A 15,298-nucleotide genomic window follows, 5' to 3' on the forward strand; every position below is an offset into this window, starting at 1 on the left:
GGGGGGGGACTCTCTGTGCGTTAACGTGTGTGGTGTGTGTGGTGTGTGAGTGCCCTGCAGAGAAGAAGGTGGAAGAGGAGACATAACTGAAGGAGAATGTGCTCCATCTTCCTATCATTATTAATATGCATTTGCATTGACAATGGTTATTACAGGGATTACATGCAGACTTGACCACAGTAGAAGTATGTTTCAATAAATCAAAAGAAGCACTTGATTTGATTTAACTTATGATGCAATCAATATGACCACTGAAGCACACTGACTATTGTTACTGATCTCAATTCATTAGCTGGGCAGGACATGATGGAGTGTATGGTGGAGATGCTGTGGCAGCAGTGTTTTACACATTTTTACTTATGTTAAATCAACATTAATTCCCAAGAAACATTGTAAGAGAATTTCCATTTTTGCCAAACTAATTCATACTCTCATATTTTTGTCCATTATGACTTTTTGTCATGATAACAACTTCCTCATCACCTCGTTGTTGAGATTTGGGCATGCACACTCCAGTAAAAGCAATGCTGAGTTGATTGAGTTGCGCTGAGGAGTGTGGGCTTCCTGGAGCTTTCTCAAAGTTTCAGAAATCACCCCCAACACTTGAGTTTGAGTCCAGTTGACAGTAAACAAAGGAAGTAGTCCCCTGGAAAGCACTGTAGCTGTTGTACACAACTTCACAACTGGTGAATTCAAGCATTGAACATTATTCATGTACCGACTAACTAATATGTCATTTTTGTGCTTCGTTTTTGTCTTTTTCTGCAATTGTTAAACATTTTGAAGAGTGCACTTGTAGGTATGATCTTGGAAATAAATATCTCAACTAAATATGCAGTGCCAGGGCAAATAAGGTCCTATCCATAAATTATACATCTGATAGAACACTGATACACTGATTGAAGAAACCTTGCTGATACTGGTTTGCAGCTCTTGAACTTGAATAGTGAAAAATCTCAACACTATGGGCTCAGTATGCCATTTTACTTCATATTGAGTTTCAGCTTCTTTTGCACAGCTGCTTTGAAATCTTTAACTTATCTGCTCCCATCTGCCTACATCTTCCCCTTTGCTCTCGCATATATTTTAAAAGAAATAAATTCATAAGATCACGACTTTCTCTTGGATTTATAAATGTGCTATAATTCACCTACAGTCATCAATAACTTTTACACAGACTGATTTAACATTCAGACAACACACATTATAGATCTTACATTGCTAATAAATTGAAATAATATAACCTCCACTGGTGTAACCGCTGCCTCTACTTTTATTAATATCTCTAATCGTATTTTATCATCCATGATGAAGTTGGCAGTTAAAATGAATAGCACCGAGCACACATCCCAAGCCAATGTGAGTATAACAATCTGAGGAGTCACGACCTTGGGTAAGCAGTGTTCATGAGTTGTCTCATATGTGCTCTACTTCCTTCCTTGTATGCACACACAGACATGGTGGGACATGCAAGCGCACACGCATACACACACACACAGACACAGACACACATGCATGGCCACACAGCAAGGCCAGGACTGTCTGCGGGCCTCATTGTCATGTTCACTTACCACTGTTTAGGCATCATGCTGGGGGGCTAAAATGAACTACACCCTCGTCCTCCCCCCACTCTCACAGTAAATCCACCAAAAATCCCCTCTGCTCGTATTCAAAACACGACTACAGAGGGGCTTAGTAATGTTACTTGGTTCATGTAGTTCTCTCTTAAAATCATGTTACATATCTAAATGTTTTCATCCACATATGGATGTCTTATGTATCTGTTGTTATACAAAACCATAAGGACAAACTATGCTGTGAATAAGATGAGCGGCACTATGATATTTCACTTTGGGAAACATTGGGAGCTTGAACTTTGACTTCAGTATGTAACTGAAAATAATTGACATCAGCCCTGTAAGGAAGTTAATGTTGCTTTTGCAGTGAGAAAAAGCATGTGCCTCCTCTGCATGCCGACATGCTTCCTACTGAATACATCAGCCCATTTGGTCACAAGGTCATGGCTCTTGTCTTTAGAGCGAAAATCAAAGTATTGTCTTTCACATCCCAAGTAGCCTGTTCAGTTGTACAGCTGTCTGTGTGGTGTAAGAGATAAACACTAGCACCTGTTTTCCACAAGGATGCAAGAGCCCGTGTGCGACCATAAGAAACACTTGATCTGTTTGTATCTCCACGCTCAGCTAAATGTAATCTTTGTATATCACCAAAATTACAGCTGAGCTCTCTCTGTTATTGAGCTGTGCTGTTATAACTGAGTTGTTGTCTCCGGCATCCCCACACGTGTATTAGATTGTACCTCAGTGCATGTGGTATTAAAAGCTTCCTTCAGAGAGTTGGGTATTTTTGAATATGGAGAAGGAGGCAATTATTTTTTAATTACAGTTTTTAAGGTGAAAGGGCAATTAACCCTCACCATCCAAATATTAGACACTATATTGTTGGGATCAAACATGCTTCACATAAAGCACTGTGCTTAATGAGGCCCAATTATATTGATTTTTCTCAACCTACAAATGAATATGACAGAAATGATCTCACGCACACACCTGCTGTCATTGGGTCGTTGTAAGGTCATTTGGTCAGTGTTGATGTTACCATGTGTGTTTGTTTGCTGTCAAACACACATTGTGAAACTGTGCTTACACTGGGAAACTCCCACGTATGGAGTGTGTGCGTGTGTGTACAGTAGCGTGACCGTGTATATACTGTACACACAATATGTGGCCCCCGCTGCAAACGTCACTCTGGCCTATGTTCTGGGGTGGAGAGAATCATCCCTCCTCTTCTCTGCTTAAATGACACTGGGCTTGATTGTTCCATCTGTGTCAGCATTAAGTTTTCTCATCCCACGTACAAATATAACCTTTTGATTTGCATTACTTTATTTATTCCATTTCTTTCCCCACATTTTTAATTTCAGCTTCTCATAAAATCCTGTTTGCTGAGCCAGATTATACCAATGCCTCATTTCCCCTAAAATGTCAGATGGCACCCTCTAATTCCACGGATCCCCTCCTCCCAGTCCCTTGAACCCACAGTGGGATCATTTTTTTTCGCCCTCTTTTTGTTTGTCTTTGCAGGCTGCTAATGTCACCTTCAGTGACAAAAAAACTTTTACCATTTAACATTGCTGAAGGCTGAACCAAGGAAAATTACACAAAGTACTGGTCTGGTTGCAGGGCATGTGTAGGCTCTGTCTGTGGCATCATACACATGTGTAGTCCTTGAACTTTACAGAGGAGGTAAATGAAAAATTCAGAGGTGCCCTTGAGCAAGGCACTTTCCCTTTTGGAAGCAAACCCTTTCATAATGTAAATGTACAGCGTATACAAGTGCCACACAGCAGTGCTGAGCAGCAGAATTTGTATCTTGTGAGGCAAAACAAAGGTCTGATACCTTTGCAGCCAGGCTGGTATTGTATTCTCCCTCTTAAATGATCATATCTCACAGTCAGCCTCCGCTAATCAACTAACTTGCTCGTCCATGCCAAGAATCCCGAGCTGAAACACCAGCACAGCGCTCCTAATCCACTCTAAATGACAGGCAGGATCTCTGACCCACTGCCCTGATTCACCCATGTTTTCTCCTCGGTGCCACAGAGACTTCAACTTGTTTGGGTTTATCTTACAGCTTAGGGGGAAAAGTAAGTCTAATGATACTCTTACTCAATTAAATTTAAATTTTGGCGTAACAATAGTTCAGAAAGAGGACAACAGTAATGGAAGAAGTATTTCATATAAATCAAACAGAAGTAAAAAAATAGATAAATAAATAAAAGCAGAGCTATACAGTTTCAAGGGGAAGCTAGAACACTGTGTTCTGGAGTTAAGCAAATGCAGAGCAGTGTTCGTGTTCGTCTGCTGCACTGGAGTGACCACTGTAGGGGAAACAGGCACACAAGTGGACAGATACTGTAGACAAACACGCACTGTAAGAAAACTAGACAACAGGAGCATGGGCTGATTAAAACATCTCTGCGTATTACAGAAGCCTGCCTTCATTTTTCCCAAATTTACACACAAAGATCGTAGACTAAGTAGCTCTCTTTGACAAACAGACACACAATGGAAAAAACAGTGGCAGAACACACACACACACACACACACACACACACACACACACACACACACACCATATATTAGGATTTCAGTATTTTATATTTATTTTCCTTTGCACACATTCAAAATTGTGACGCTCCTTTCCCCATTTCTGGTATAAGGAGAGAAAATGAGTATCCTGGAGTGAATAAACAGGATTTCACTTTCAGTATATTCTGTCATGTGGGATAGAGAATGAGATGCAGACTGCCCTGCTGGTTATATCACATTCTGTGTAACCCGGCTCTGTGGACAGGCCCACAGGCTTCCACAGCCTGCTACAGCTACACCCTTGACTTCAAGGCAAGCATTAAAATGGAGGGGTGGTGGTGGTGGTAGTGGTGGGTGCATTATGGGTTTGAGGGAGGTGGTATGGAGTGTGTATGTGTGTGTGCTGCCTTTGGGGTGGGGGATGTTTTAGTTTAACCCTCTATTTTCTCCAGCCACTGACAAAATGTTGCTTTTTCTTTCTATTTTCCTTTGTAATTATCAAACCAATCAATTTTATTAATGTTATTCAATTAAACACCTTTTTTCCCCACATCCATGCACTTAAGTGAACACAAAATATGCGTCATTGGATGTCCTTGTAGCTTCCCATTACCACGGGGAATTCTCCCATGTTCTTGTCCATGAGAGATATACCCTATTGGCTTTATTCAAGTCAGATGTGGGATGTAACGCATTGTACTGGGTGCACCTGCACGCCAGTAGACAGCGCTTTCTGCCTCAGCCGGCACATCTCCGTGCGTAAAAATGTTATCCTAGGTGTCTCGGTGCGTCAGGTGCAGCTCATTTCCTTAATGCAAATGCCCCCACTCGCCGCGTGCTCTCACATTCTCACCTCCACTCCTACCTTGCCCTCAGGACCGACCGGTAGCCGCCTCTGCTCCTTTAAGGCAATGAGGAATTAAAGCGTCTGCAGGGGCAGGCGAGAGGGTTATTCTGTGCAATGCTCAGAGAGTCAGTGTGGTGCGATTAGAGAGCGGCAGCGGGGAAGATGCGCTTGCTCGCCTCTTGCTGGACGCACAGAGGCGATGAAGATGATCTGACTTTGGAGTCTCAGAAAAAAACCTGTTTTTCATTCTTATTCTACCACCCTCTCCCCCTTGTTTGCTTCTTTGCTCTTTTAGTTATTTTAATTTTGTAAAATTTTAATTTTTTCCCCAAGGATGATCCCTCAGTCAGTCTTTTATTTAGGTAATCGGAGCTTCTGACATTTTTTTTTTCTAAAGATTTAGTTTATCCACTTTGGGCATTCATTTTTGTTTCACGATCCGCTCGTACCCGGCTCTGACTCAGCATCACACACACCTGGGCTTCACCCCTTCAGCATCCCTTTGAATAACAGGGAGAAGCAGCAAGACGCGGAGCAGAGGAGGAGAGTCTGAGCACAGCTCTCCCCCAAGACAATCACAGAGGCTCATTTATGTTCCAAGCGCAAAGAGAGGGCTAAGAAAAAAAGAAAAATCAGTGTAACGAAAAAGTAGGAAGGAGATATTAAAAGTAGAGACTTGGACCGGTTTGCTTCAAGACAGTGGCAAATGTTTAACCTTACCCCAAGCGCACAGAAGAGAAACCCAGGGAGGCACCGGTCGGAGGGAGAAGAGAAAGCATAGCTTGGGGGGGATTGAACGGAGCAGGGCATGTGGATATTGGCTTTTATCTTTTCCCAGAGCATCTTGAATGGTAAGTTTCACCGGCTCATCTTTTTTTATTAGTGCTCATTACCTATTGCAGAAGGCAAATCACCGGTAGACAGCTAAGTGACTGGAGAGGGAGGATGGAGGTCACCTGTGACCCACATGAAATGGATTTTATATGGTTGTCAAAAGGCTGACACCCTTGATAGAGGGAGAGAGACGGGCGAGGCATGAATTGCGTTTTAAATCCTTCAAGCTCTCCTACAAACCATTAGACACATCTCTGGCCTTCAGACATACATGCTGAGCCAGATGAAATAACACAGGTAAATTACGTTTGTTTGGGCCTGTGTTTAATTAATTGCTTTGATTTTAATGGTTTAAGTGTGATTTTATATTTTCAAGTTTTAATTATTTTACATTTTCATCCAATGATTATGATTTGTTTCTCATTTTATTTGATGTCTAATGACACTTATTCTATCACAACCTTGTTCCACTGTGGCCCTTAGTAATAAGTGACGTATTTGATATAATGGACATTTGGTTTAACTCCCTCCCCCTCCCCCCACAATGAGCATATTTTTCAAGTTCAAAGTGGCCTAAATGAATATAATGCGTAAAAACTGTCAATTTATACACATATTTAAAAGTCTGTAATCAATGTTTTCATTTTAAACATATTTGAGGTAAAATATTCAGTTGTATTTATGGCTCTGTCAGAATGTGTCCAGCATGTCTACATCCAATTTTGTCACAAATCTGAACACAACTTTCTGTTATTTACCTTTTTAATGTAGTTTGTAGAGAGATTAACAGCATTAGAATAAACTGTGTGATACTAATTTAAAAAAAAAAAAAAGTAAAAAAAAAAAAATGCAATTTTGATGAGACACGTCCCACAGAGGTCACATTTTTCAGGAAATACAAAAGTAGTTCACAAATACACACAAAAATTTTAAAAGAAATTTCCCATTCAAATCGTTGATATCGTCATTCTTCATTCAAATACTGTATTCAAACAGCCAGATTTGGTTGTGCATCTGGTCTGTGTTTCTTGTACACATGTGTGTTTGCGTGAGTGCATGTGCACCACTGCACACACGCATGCGGCTGTCACCGTGCACGCATATTTGTGTGCTCATATAGTGTATCCATAATCAATAGCAGAAAATTGATACAGTTTATTGCATTCACTTATTGGCCAGAGTCCCTTCTACAGGGAGGGATTAAGGCTGACTGGGTGTGTACGAAAACAGGGGGAAGAAAAAGAGCGAGTCGAAGAAGGAGAGGGAGAAGGAAAGAAAATGGAAACATAGCTATAAGAAAACACGTCGGGGTGACAAGATGGGGAGTGTTCACATATTGAAACAAAATCACGGTCAGCTGCTTTTGTATCAAAGGGTCAAGAAAGCCTGAATTCACAAAACAAAAAATTGGGCAAGTGAGGATTTACAGGTATGAATACATTTAACCACATCGAGGGGCTGTGATATAATATGGTCTGTCCCCAAAATGGATTTTCCTTTCTGACCGTGATGATAAAATAAGGCTTCGAAATGGATTTTTGTTTCTGTGTCGTCGCTTTTTCACTGCTGAGGCAACCCTCAGTCGGTACCGTTTATTGACATTGACTATAAAATGGTATCTCCCTCAGCCCAGCTTGTGCTGAAACTCATAAAGGAACAATAAGGAATCCTCATTAATCATAATCGTCCGACTCTGACATTAGATCAACTGCCATGCAAGATTGTGTCCGTTTATTGCATAAGGGATTATTGAGGAGGCCTGTGGCTAACAACTGATAGGGATTAAGCAGTAGACGGCGTTGAGTGCAGACGTTACACTTTTTGTTTTCTTCATTTGCACTGCAATATTTTTTATTTATTTATTTTTTAAAGAACATGCTTTTATGACTTGCTGTTTGCGTTGCCATTTTTATTTGATTTCTCCATTATTGTGCAGGAGCCTGGCCATATGACTTTGTCCTCTGCGGCTGGATGTTTTGTTGATTATCATGAAAATGAGGTGTTCATCGGCTGAGCAGGCGTTGTCAGAATGAATGAATGAATGAATGACCTTGTAGATAGAAGCCAGCACAGCAATTGGATTCCAGACAATTCTTCCTGCCTTAGAGTTAGGCCTATCACATGCTCACTGGCCTGTCTCTATGGTAACCTGCGTAATGGGTGTCAGGGGCTGCGTCCGGAAATGTTCACTCATTCACTCTTCACTATATGGGGTAGAAAACTATATGGTGTGTTGTTATCTTGTGGCAAAAAAACAAGAGTCCATGGCGGTTGTCGGTTGGTGTCTGGTGCTTGTTTACTACTTTCTCCACTGCATGGTGAGGTCCTTTTTGTCCACTATGAAGGGTCTGAGAATGCTTCTAAGATGAATCGGACGCTACAACAAAATGGCAGACCCACGAAATAGTGGACCACATATAGCGAATGATTTTGGACATCCAGTCGGGAGTTTGGCTCTTGTCACACACTGAGCTGACCCAGAGATACTTGATTAGGAGCTAATCACATCCTGTCATATCAGTGTGTCTTCGGGTGATAAGTGGCCAAATGGCAAAATGAGCCGCTCACTGACTTCAGGGGTTTCAGGGTTCTTCTCCACATTGCATTGTGGTCATTTCACTCTATACATGTCAGCTTTATGAACTTAGCGACTGATTTGGAAATTGGAAAATAGACATACAACAATATTTATTGCCTTCATGATGGGTATGATTGCCAGTTACAGCAATTTATAGTCCTTAGATTATTCCTTCTGTCAAATTCTAGACATTCAGAAAGAAAAGAAACATTAAAAATGTTAAACATGACACATTTGACACATTTACTTCTTGTACTCTGTTTAAGACATTATGCTTTTGCTATTTCCTGTGCTGATCAAAGTGGAATCTATAAATTCAGTTATCAGTACAGGAGAGGAAACATATTAAATATCTCTGCCTGAAAGCTGCCTCTAGGCAAAACCACAGCAAGCTAAACTGGCCTCTTCAAATTCTCATTGCAAAGCTATAATAAGACAGGGCTTCTTGCACAGTCCACATGAAGACTGTGCTGGTTTGTAGACATGCACACAGCTTAACCTGATGCTCATGACTTAGAAAGGACTTATCTCATATGTCTTCAAAAAAAAAAAGAACATTTACACACAGATCAGGAGATCATGCAATCAAATTTTGATCTCAATTAGCTGTGACCTTTCTTGGGGGTAAAGGCAGATCCACTTTGATATAAGGAAGCTCTTCCAGACCATCTAGCCCAGTGTAGCTTACAGTGCAGTAAATAGCTGCCAACATCAGTTAGCCTGCCAATTTTACATGACCCCTCCATTATTAGCAACCTGAAACACTGGATGAAAACGCTACAGGGACCGCGGGGGATAGATGGATTGAACTTGGCTGTGAGTAGAAAGGGGGAACTGGTGTTTGCATTGCAATAAATCTACATGAAGGCAATGAAGGCAGTGCACTGATGAGAGCCCCATTTGCTGGAGCTCTGAGGTGATTCTCCAGTATGTGTAAAAATGTCCAAAGATCCGTGGCCTTCCCGGTCGCCACAGTGGCCCGCGCACAAACCAGAGGAGTGAAACCTGACCAGCCTTACAGCTTCACTCACGGCCATTAGTCTGTTTACTAATTACCAATTAGGGTTTGACTGCAGAAGCGGTATCACAGCTCATGAAATTAAATTACCCCATGAAAACACGTAGCATACAGTCAAGTGATAGATCATCCTGTACAGTCTTGCTCTGATATGAATATCTAATGAGCTAAATTAAGTTTACAAACCCACTTAACTCTTGCTCACTTGTGTGAGTTATAAGAGGGTTTGTTGGGTTACATTTTGAATTCTGTGTGTGATTCCAGTTGAAAGGGCTGCTAATGTTGGGTAATGGATACCCTGATATGTGATAATAGATATCCCCTAGTTCATACATCCTAGTTGCATAATGAGGGCTACTTTACTGTACTGTACCTCTTTGAGCCCGTCTAGTTCTCTAATTAGGAGCAAGCTTTGGCGACTGGTGCATGTGTGTGTGTGCACGTGCGGGAGCGAGCGAGCGAGCGAGCGTGTGTATGTTGTGCTGTGCTGCGTTTCACCCAATGTAAAATCTAATTACCGATCACACTGTGTCTGTCTGGATTCCACTGAATCAGAGGTGTAATTGCGCAAGCCCGCGTGTAAATGTCTCTTGCATTAAAATGTTAACGATATCATTTAGCATCTGCAGGGAAGAGCAGAAAACCCTCAGCACCCAGACGTAGGTGTTTGATCATGCGTGCAAAGTGGGGTTGTAGTAATTCACTGAGCACCTGTCAAAGTGACATGTTATATTACTGTGCTGCACTGCACAGGTACTTCAGCGGAGGAACTGGTGTAAAAGGTTTATTTGACAGTTTAAAACAGACTAAGCCAAGAAAGAGGCACTTCTGCTCTCTCGTGTAGAAGTGCTTCTTTCAAGATTTGGTTTCAAAGATTTTAGAGAGAAGAGCTTAGAAGTTTGAGTCACTAAGATCTTGACCTATGACTTCCTGCGTAACAGCCCCTCAACTTGTTCCTTGACCAGAAAGTCAAGATGTAGAGCAAGAATCAGAGACTAACTTTGTATGCAAAGCTTGATCCATCTATTATACTTAAATTAACTTGAGGTATCTCATGCTTCTTGGCTTTTTCTAACAGTAACAACTATATGCTGTATTGTGAGAGGATACATTTTCAATCTTCAGTGGACAAAGTGTGTTCAAATCAAGCTGAGATAACAGGCAGAGCTCCCAAAAGGCCAAATCATCTGAACCCTGCCTGCAGGTGCATTGGTCAACGCACCATGACATGATCGACATTCACAGAGGATAGTGGATTTCGAAATACTGCTAGTTGACGCCTAAGATAATATGACAGTCCTCTGAGGGTGTCATTGCAGAGGTGTTGAGATCAGTTCAAAGTTCAAATCATTTACCTCATTCTGTCTATCTGCTGTGTAAGAAAATGCTTTAAATATGCAGAATTACAAACATGAGTTTTTAATGCTGAATAAATGCTGTATGAGCTTCCATGATTAAATCACACAACATAGAAAGGAGTTTGCAGTTCTTACTAGTCTAAGTAGTATTTCCTGTTTGCCTTGTCTCTTAGAGATTATGTTTTATACTACTAATTTGCAGCAGCAAATACCTTTTGAGGGAAATGTTAAACTCAAATCACACTTTTAGCAACATAACGAGGAAGCTTTTTTTTAATGAACGCATCTTTCGTTTGTTTTCCCACAACGTCTGTTTATGTTAAGGCTCTCTCAGCACTCGGTAAAGATCCTGGTGATGTTGTAATAATAAAAAAGTCAAAACCTACTCAAAGGACACTTTTATTTCATAAACACTTAGCAGAGACCTTTCCTAACCTTAACCTTAATCCTTGTATGACCTGAACTTAACCACATGCGGGACTCAAAATGCAAACCAAGGTCTCTGGTGGCAAAGTGTAGCGGTTTGTAAGCCCACCAGCCTCCGCTGACCATCTGCAAATGAATTTGGCGTGGTACGTAAAGGTTTCACATCGTTCATTGGAAGAAACGCTGCCGCTGAACAAAAACCAGGCAGCAGGTGTGTTTCCCCCGAAAGCATGACCATTATTTCAGCTTGCATTTACTACGCCAATAAGCACTGTAAAGATCCGTAAGTTGTACATCTCTAATAACGCAGACAAAATGTGTATATTTTACCTGGCGATTAAAATAGTCTGAAATCAAATCAGCATAGAGTTGGTGCACGCACACAACAGCCTGGAGTCCATGCAGTGTACCCTCTGCTGTGTGTGTGTGTGTGTGTGTGTGTGTGTGTGTGTGTGTGTGTGTGTGTTTTACACTGCGAACTAGGCCCGAAGTACTTGTGGTGTGAGTGCCCCACAAAAGCTTTTGTTCATTGGAGAAGACAGGTGGCGGAGGTGTGATGAGTTTGCTATCCATCACCCACCAAGACAAACATTCACGCTGGACCTCATAAATACTGCCTCTTAATCCAGTCCTCCACATACCAGGGCCGGGCTTTGAACTCGGCACACGCTGAGGCCCAAGGCTGAATTGATCCCTGCGACTCTGGCCTGGGCATGATGCATGTGCCTGATGTATTGTGGCTCACTAACATATCTACTACTCTGTGTCTTTCTCTCTCTGTCTCGCTGCCTTTGAGCTTTGCTTTCTCCTCTCATATTTCATGGACTTCTTTTGGAGGCCAACCTCTTTTTCTTTTTTTTCCTTTTTTTTCATTTTGTTTAAAAAAAAAAAAATCACACTGCACGTCTCTTCGACCTCTTTGCAGTTTTCCAACCATGCCATCTTTGCTGTATATTTCAAATCCATGTCTCAATCAGATTACTCAAGTCTGCATTTCCAGGAGTTATTTCACCATCACGTCTGCCTATGTGTCTGATGCGCCACGGTCCGAATATTAAAGTAGGCTAAGGGATAACGGTGGAGGCAGAGCTGGATAGACAGAGTGATAGAAAGACAAATGGGTCCAGCTTGGTTTCTCGACACTGCTCTTTATTTTTAAACCTGGCACAGATGCTAAGATTTAAGACCAAGTTAGTGTAGGTTATTTTTAGATGGCCATTTTTAAAGCGCTGTCATCTTGTTGGAGTTGAGGTAAGGTGTGTGAGAACGTGTGCATGTGTAAAGTGGGCGCTTTATTTGTGTGTTTGCTGGCGTTTATGTGCATATGCAAGTACCTTTATATGTAAGGAGGCGTGTGGTTTGCAGAGTGTGTGTCCTTGTGAGCATCTGTACTTTGTGTGTGTGTTTAATTGGGGGAGCTGGGTGGGTGGGTTAGGGTGTGACATGGAGTGCAGCCACAGGAGTCTGATTTATGTCCTTCCAACCACTCATCGATCCCCCCCCGGCCCGGCGTGAGACTGAGTGCACTGTCAATAATCTTAGCACTTTGTGGTATTCCTAGAATTCCCAGACCTCCTCTGCTCAGACCAAGGTGTGATGCTGCAGTAAGCCATCTTGTCCAAGATCAAATAAGAGGGCACAGGGCCTGGCAGCAGTGCATTTGATTGCAGGGTAGTCTAGCAGTGAATAGATCATTCTGCAGTGGAGGAGCTGTTGAAGGAAATAGAGAATTGGATGTATTGTTCGTACAAAGGGAGGTAATTTGGACAGAACCCTGCACGGGTCCCTGGAAGCATGTAGCTGTTTATGTGTTGCTAAGTGTCCCCGTAGACTGTTGCCAGGATGAGGTCTATTATGTGTTGCTCTGTGTCTCTCTATCTAGACCATCCATCCCCACAAGTGATTATGCTAATTAATGTTTGATCAGATGATTAAATTAAAACTCGATTCATCCAAAGTACTAAATGCTCAGAATACATTTGTGTCTGCTTGGCTGCTTCACACGGCACGAGTCCCCCGGTATCCCAGCCACTGGAGGAAAGGATGACCGGAGAGGAGAGGGAAGAAAAGAGTACAAAAATACCTCTCTTTTTTGTTCAGGCAGTGGCACATAGAGAAGGAAGCTTGTAATAAAGCAAGCCAGGGGGGCGAGGGAGAGAGGAGGAGAGAAGGGGAGAAGGAGAGAAACGAGGAAAAAGAGAAAATAAGTATGTGTGTGTATGTGTGTGTGTATGTGTGTGTGGTTGGGGTGGGGGGTGGGGGCTGCTGCTGAAAGGAGCCGTGCTGTGGTCCCCTAAGTGTTGAATAAACATGCTTGGTTTAGGGAAATGGCTGCGATAAATGTTTAATATGATAAGTCCATAAAGACGGTCAAATGAGTCTGGAGTATTAAAATGAGCATGGCACGCAGCAGCAGTAGCAGCCGCTTTAAAGGAGGAGGAGGAGGAGGGGGAGGAGGAGGAGGAGGTGGGGGTGGGGTGAGGGATGAGGGAAGGGGGGCTGATAATGGCAGGCAGAGCTAACAGGATGAGAGCAGCCAGCTGCTGTGACATCAACATTAACACACTCCACCAGCTGCTGGTCACAGACGTCTCCTGGACAAAACAGGGACAGTGGTATAGTTTCAGAGGTCTGCTATGGCCATATAATGACATTATTACCTGTCCAACATTAGTAGTGAGAGCAGCATGTTTGTGTAACACTTTTAGTTCAAAAGTATCGTAAGAAAGGTATAAAAAAGAAAAACCCAACAACAATTGACTGGAATACAAGGAGGACTTGCACTGGTAGCATCGATGGCTTGTAGAAATAAAAATACAAAAAGAAAAATGACAAGAAGAAGAAATTTGGATTTCACAATAGTATACAACATACCAAAAACCAAGCAGCAGTAAAATTACTGGAAAGTCTACACAACACTGTCGCCTAGAAATGACAGTTATGTACAGTTGTACAGTACTACTCATTTGGAACAGCATATGCACTTTGTCAGACATGTACTGAACTAGGATTTTCATCAACATAATCAGGAAACTGTGAATCTGTAAAATGTTGACTCACAATATCCCCTCTTGCAATGCAATATCTTGTGGCCATTAAAGCATGACTGATGTTTGTCATGGTTATGTTTTGGCAGTTAAAGAACATGGTCAAGGTTAGGGAAAAGATTGTGGTCTTAGTTAATATACATATACATAATACATAATAATTTCTAGGAGACGGGGTTGCTAACAGCTACCACAACAGATAAAGTCATTCTGTGGTCTGTCCTCCACTGTTCATCTTAGCTGTAAGCAGGCAGGGGGGATGAAATTCAGCACGTGGTCACCAACTGAGATGGGTAATCACGTAGTATTTATGATACAAAAGGCTGGGATGGAAGGTAAATAACATTCAAAATTTTGGCTTGGAGGTTCAGGTAACACAAGTGAAATAAGATCCTTGAGGGCCAAAGTCCATCAGTGTCAGTTCATTCTCTTCAGCAGCCTCTCACGTCTCAGCTTATGCACACTGAAGCCTCCACGGTCACTGAAACCTCCATTGATATTGCGTTACTATAGCTGGCATGCACGTGAACAGCGGTCATGTTAACACACCGTCAACAGCAACTCTTTTGAATCCCCTTATCCTTAATGTTTGGTGACATAATAAGGTTGGTTTGTCCAGCTATGGCCACTTGTCTAACTGAGGTAAGGCCTCTGCCGATGTTGCGTTCTCCGTACAACGAGAATGCTGCTGCTTAATCATGTTATCAAGAGAGAAGGCTTATGCTGACCATTAGATTAGTGTGGAAGCGATTAGATTATATCCACTCAGGTCTCACTGAGACATATTTAAATGTAATAGTAAATTACAAAGTGAGTCTTAAAGGATAGAAGTTTATTATGTTCAAACTCTATATCTGCAAACTGCTACATTGGCAACGCACCGAAATATGCTCGTCATCCAAAATAAAGCATATGCCATGTTGACTATTGTATTACGGACAAGCTGGCTACAGCAAAACTGAACTTGAATCATAGCTTGGTCTCGCACTGACCCATCCCGACTGTCTCCTGATGGGGCCTCTGCGCACATCACTGTGGGGGGCCAAATAAGGGAACCTGTTGCCTACCTGCCCTCACTCTG

The 15,298-nt window shown here is 42.0% G+C and overlaps 1 protein-coding gene across 2 annotated transcripts in view; it reads left to right on the forward strand.

Annotated features, from left to right (window-relative positions):
* The first annotated feature begins 5,059 nt into the window (after positions 1-5,059).
* Positions 5,060-15,298, forward strand: part of dscamb (Down syndrome cell adhesion molecule b) — a 114,853-nt gene continuing 104,614 nt past the window's right edge. For both annotated transcript variants that reach the window (XM_087173783.1, XM_087173784.1), the window contains exon 1: positions 5,060-5,807. In XM_087173783.1, the coding sequence (XP_087029909.1) occupies positions 5,765-5,807 (43 nt within the window). In that variant the 5' untranslated portion in view covers positions 5,060-5,764. The remainder of the gene's footprint in view (positions 5,808-15,298) is intronic.

This window comes from Seriola lalandi, unplaced genomic scaffold, assembly GCF_002814215.2.
Source record: "Seriola lalandi dorsalis isolate HSWRI2012SDOR001 ecotype SW California unplaced genomic scaffold, Sedor1 jcf7180002054281, whole genome shotgun sequence".
Classification (NCBI taxonomy): Eukaryota; Metazoa; Chordata; class Actinopteri; order Carangiformes; family Carangidae; genus Seriola; species Seriola lalandi.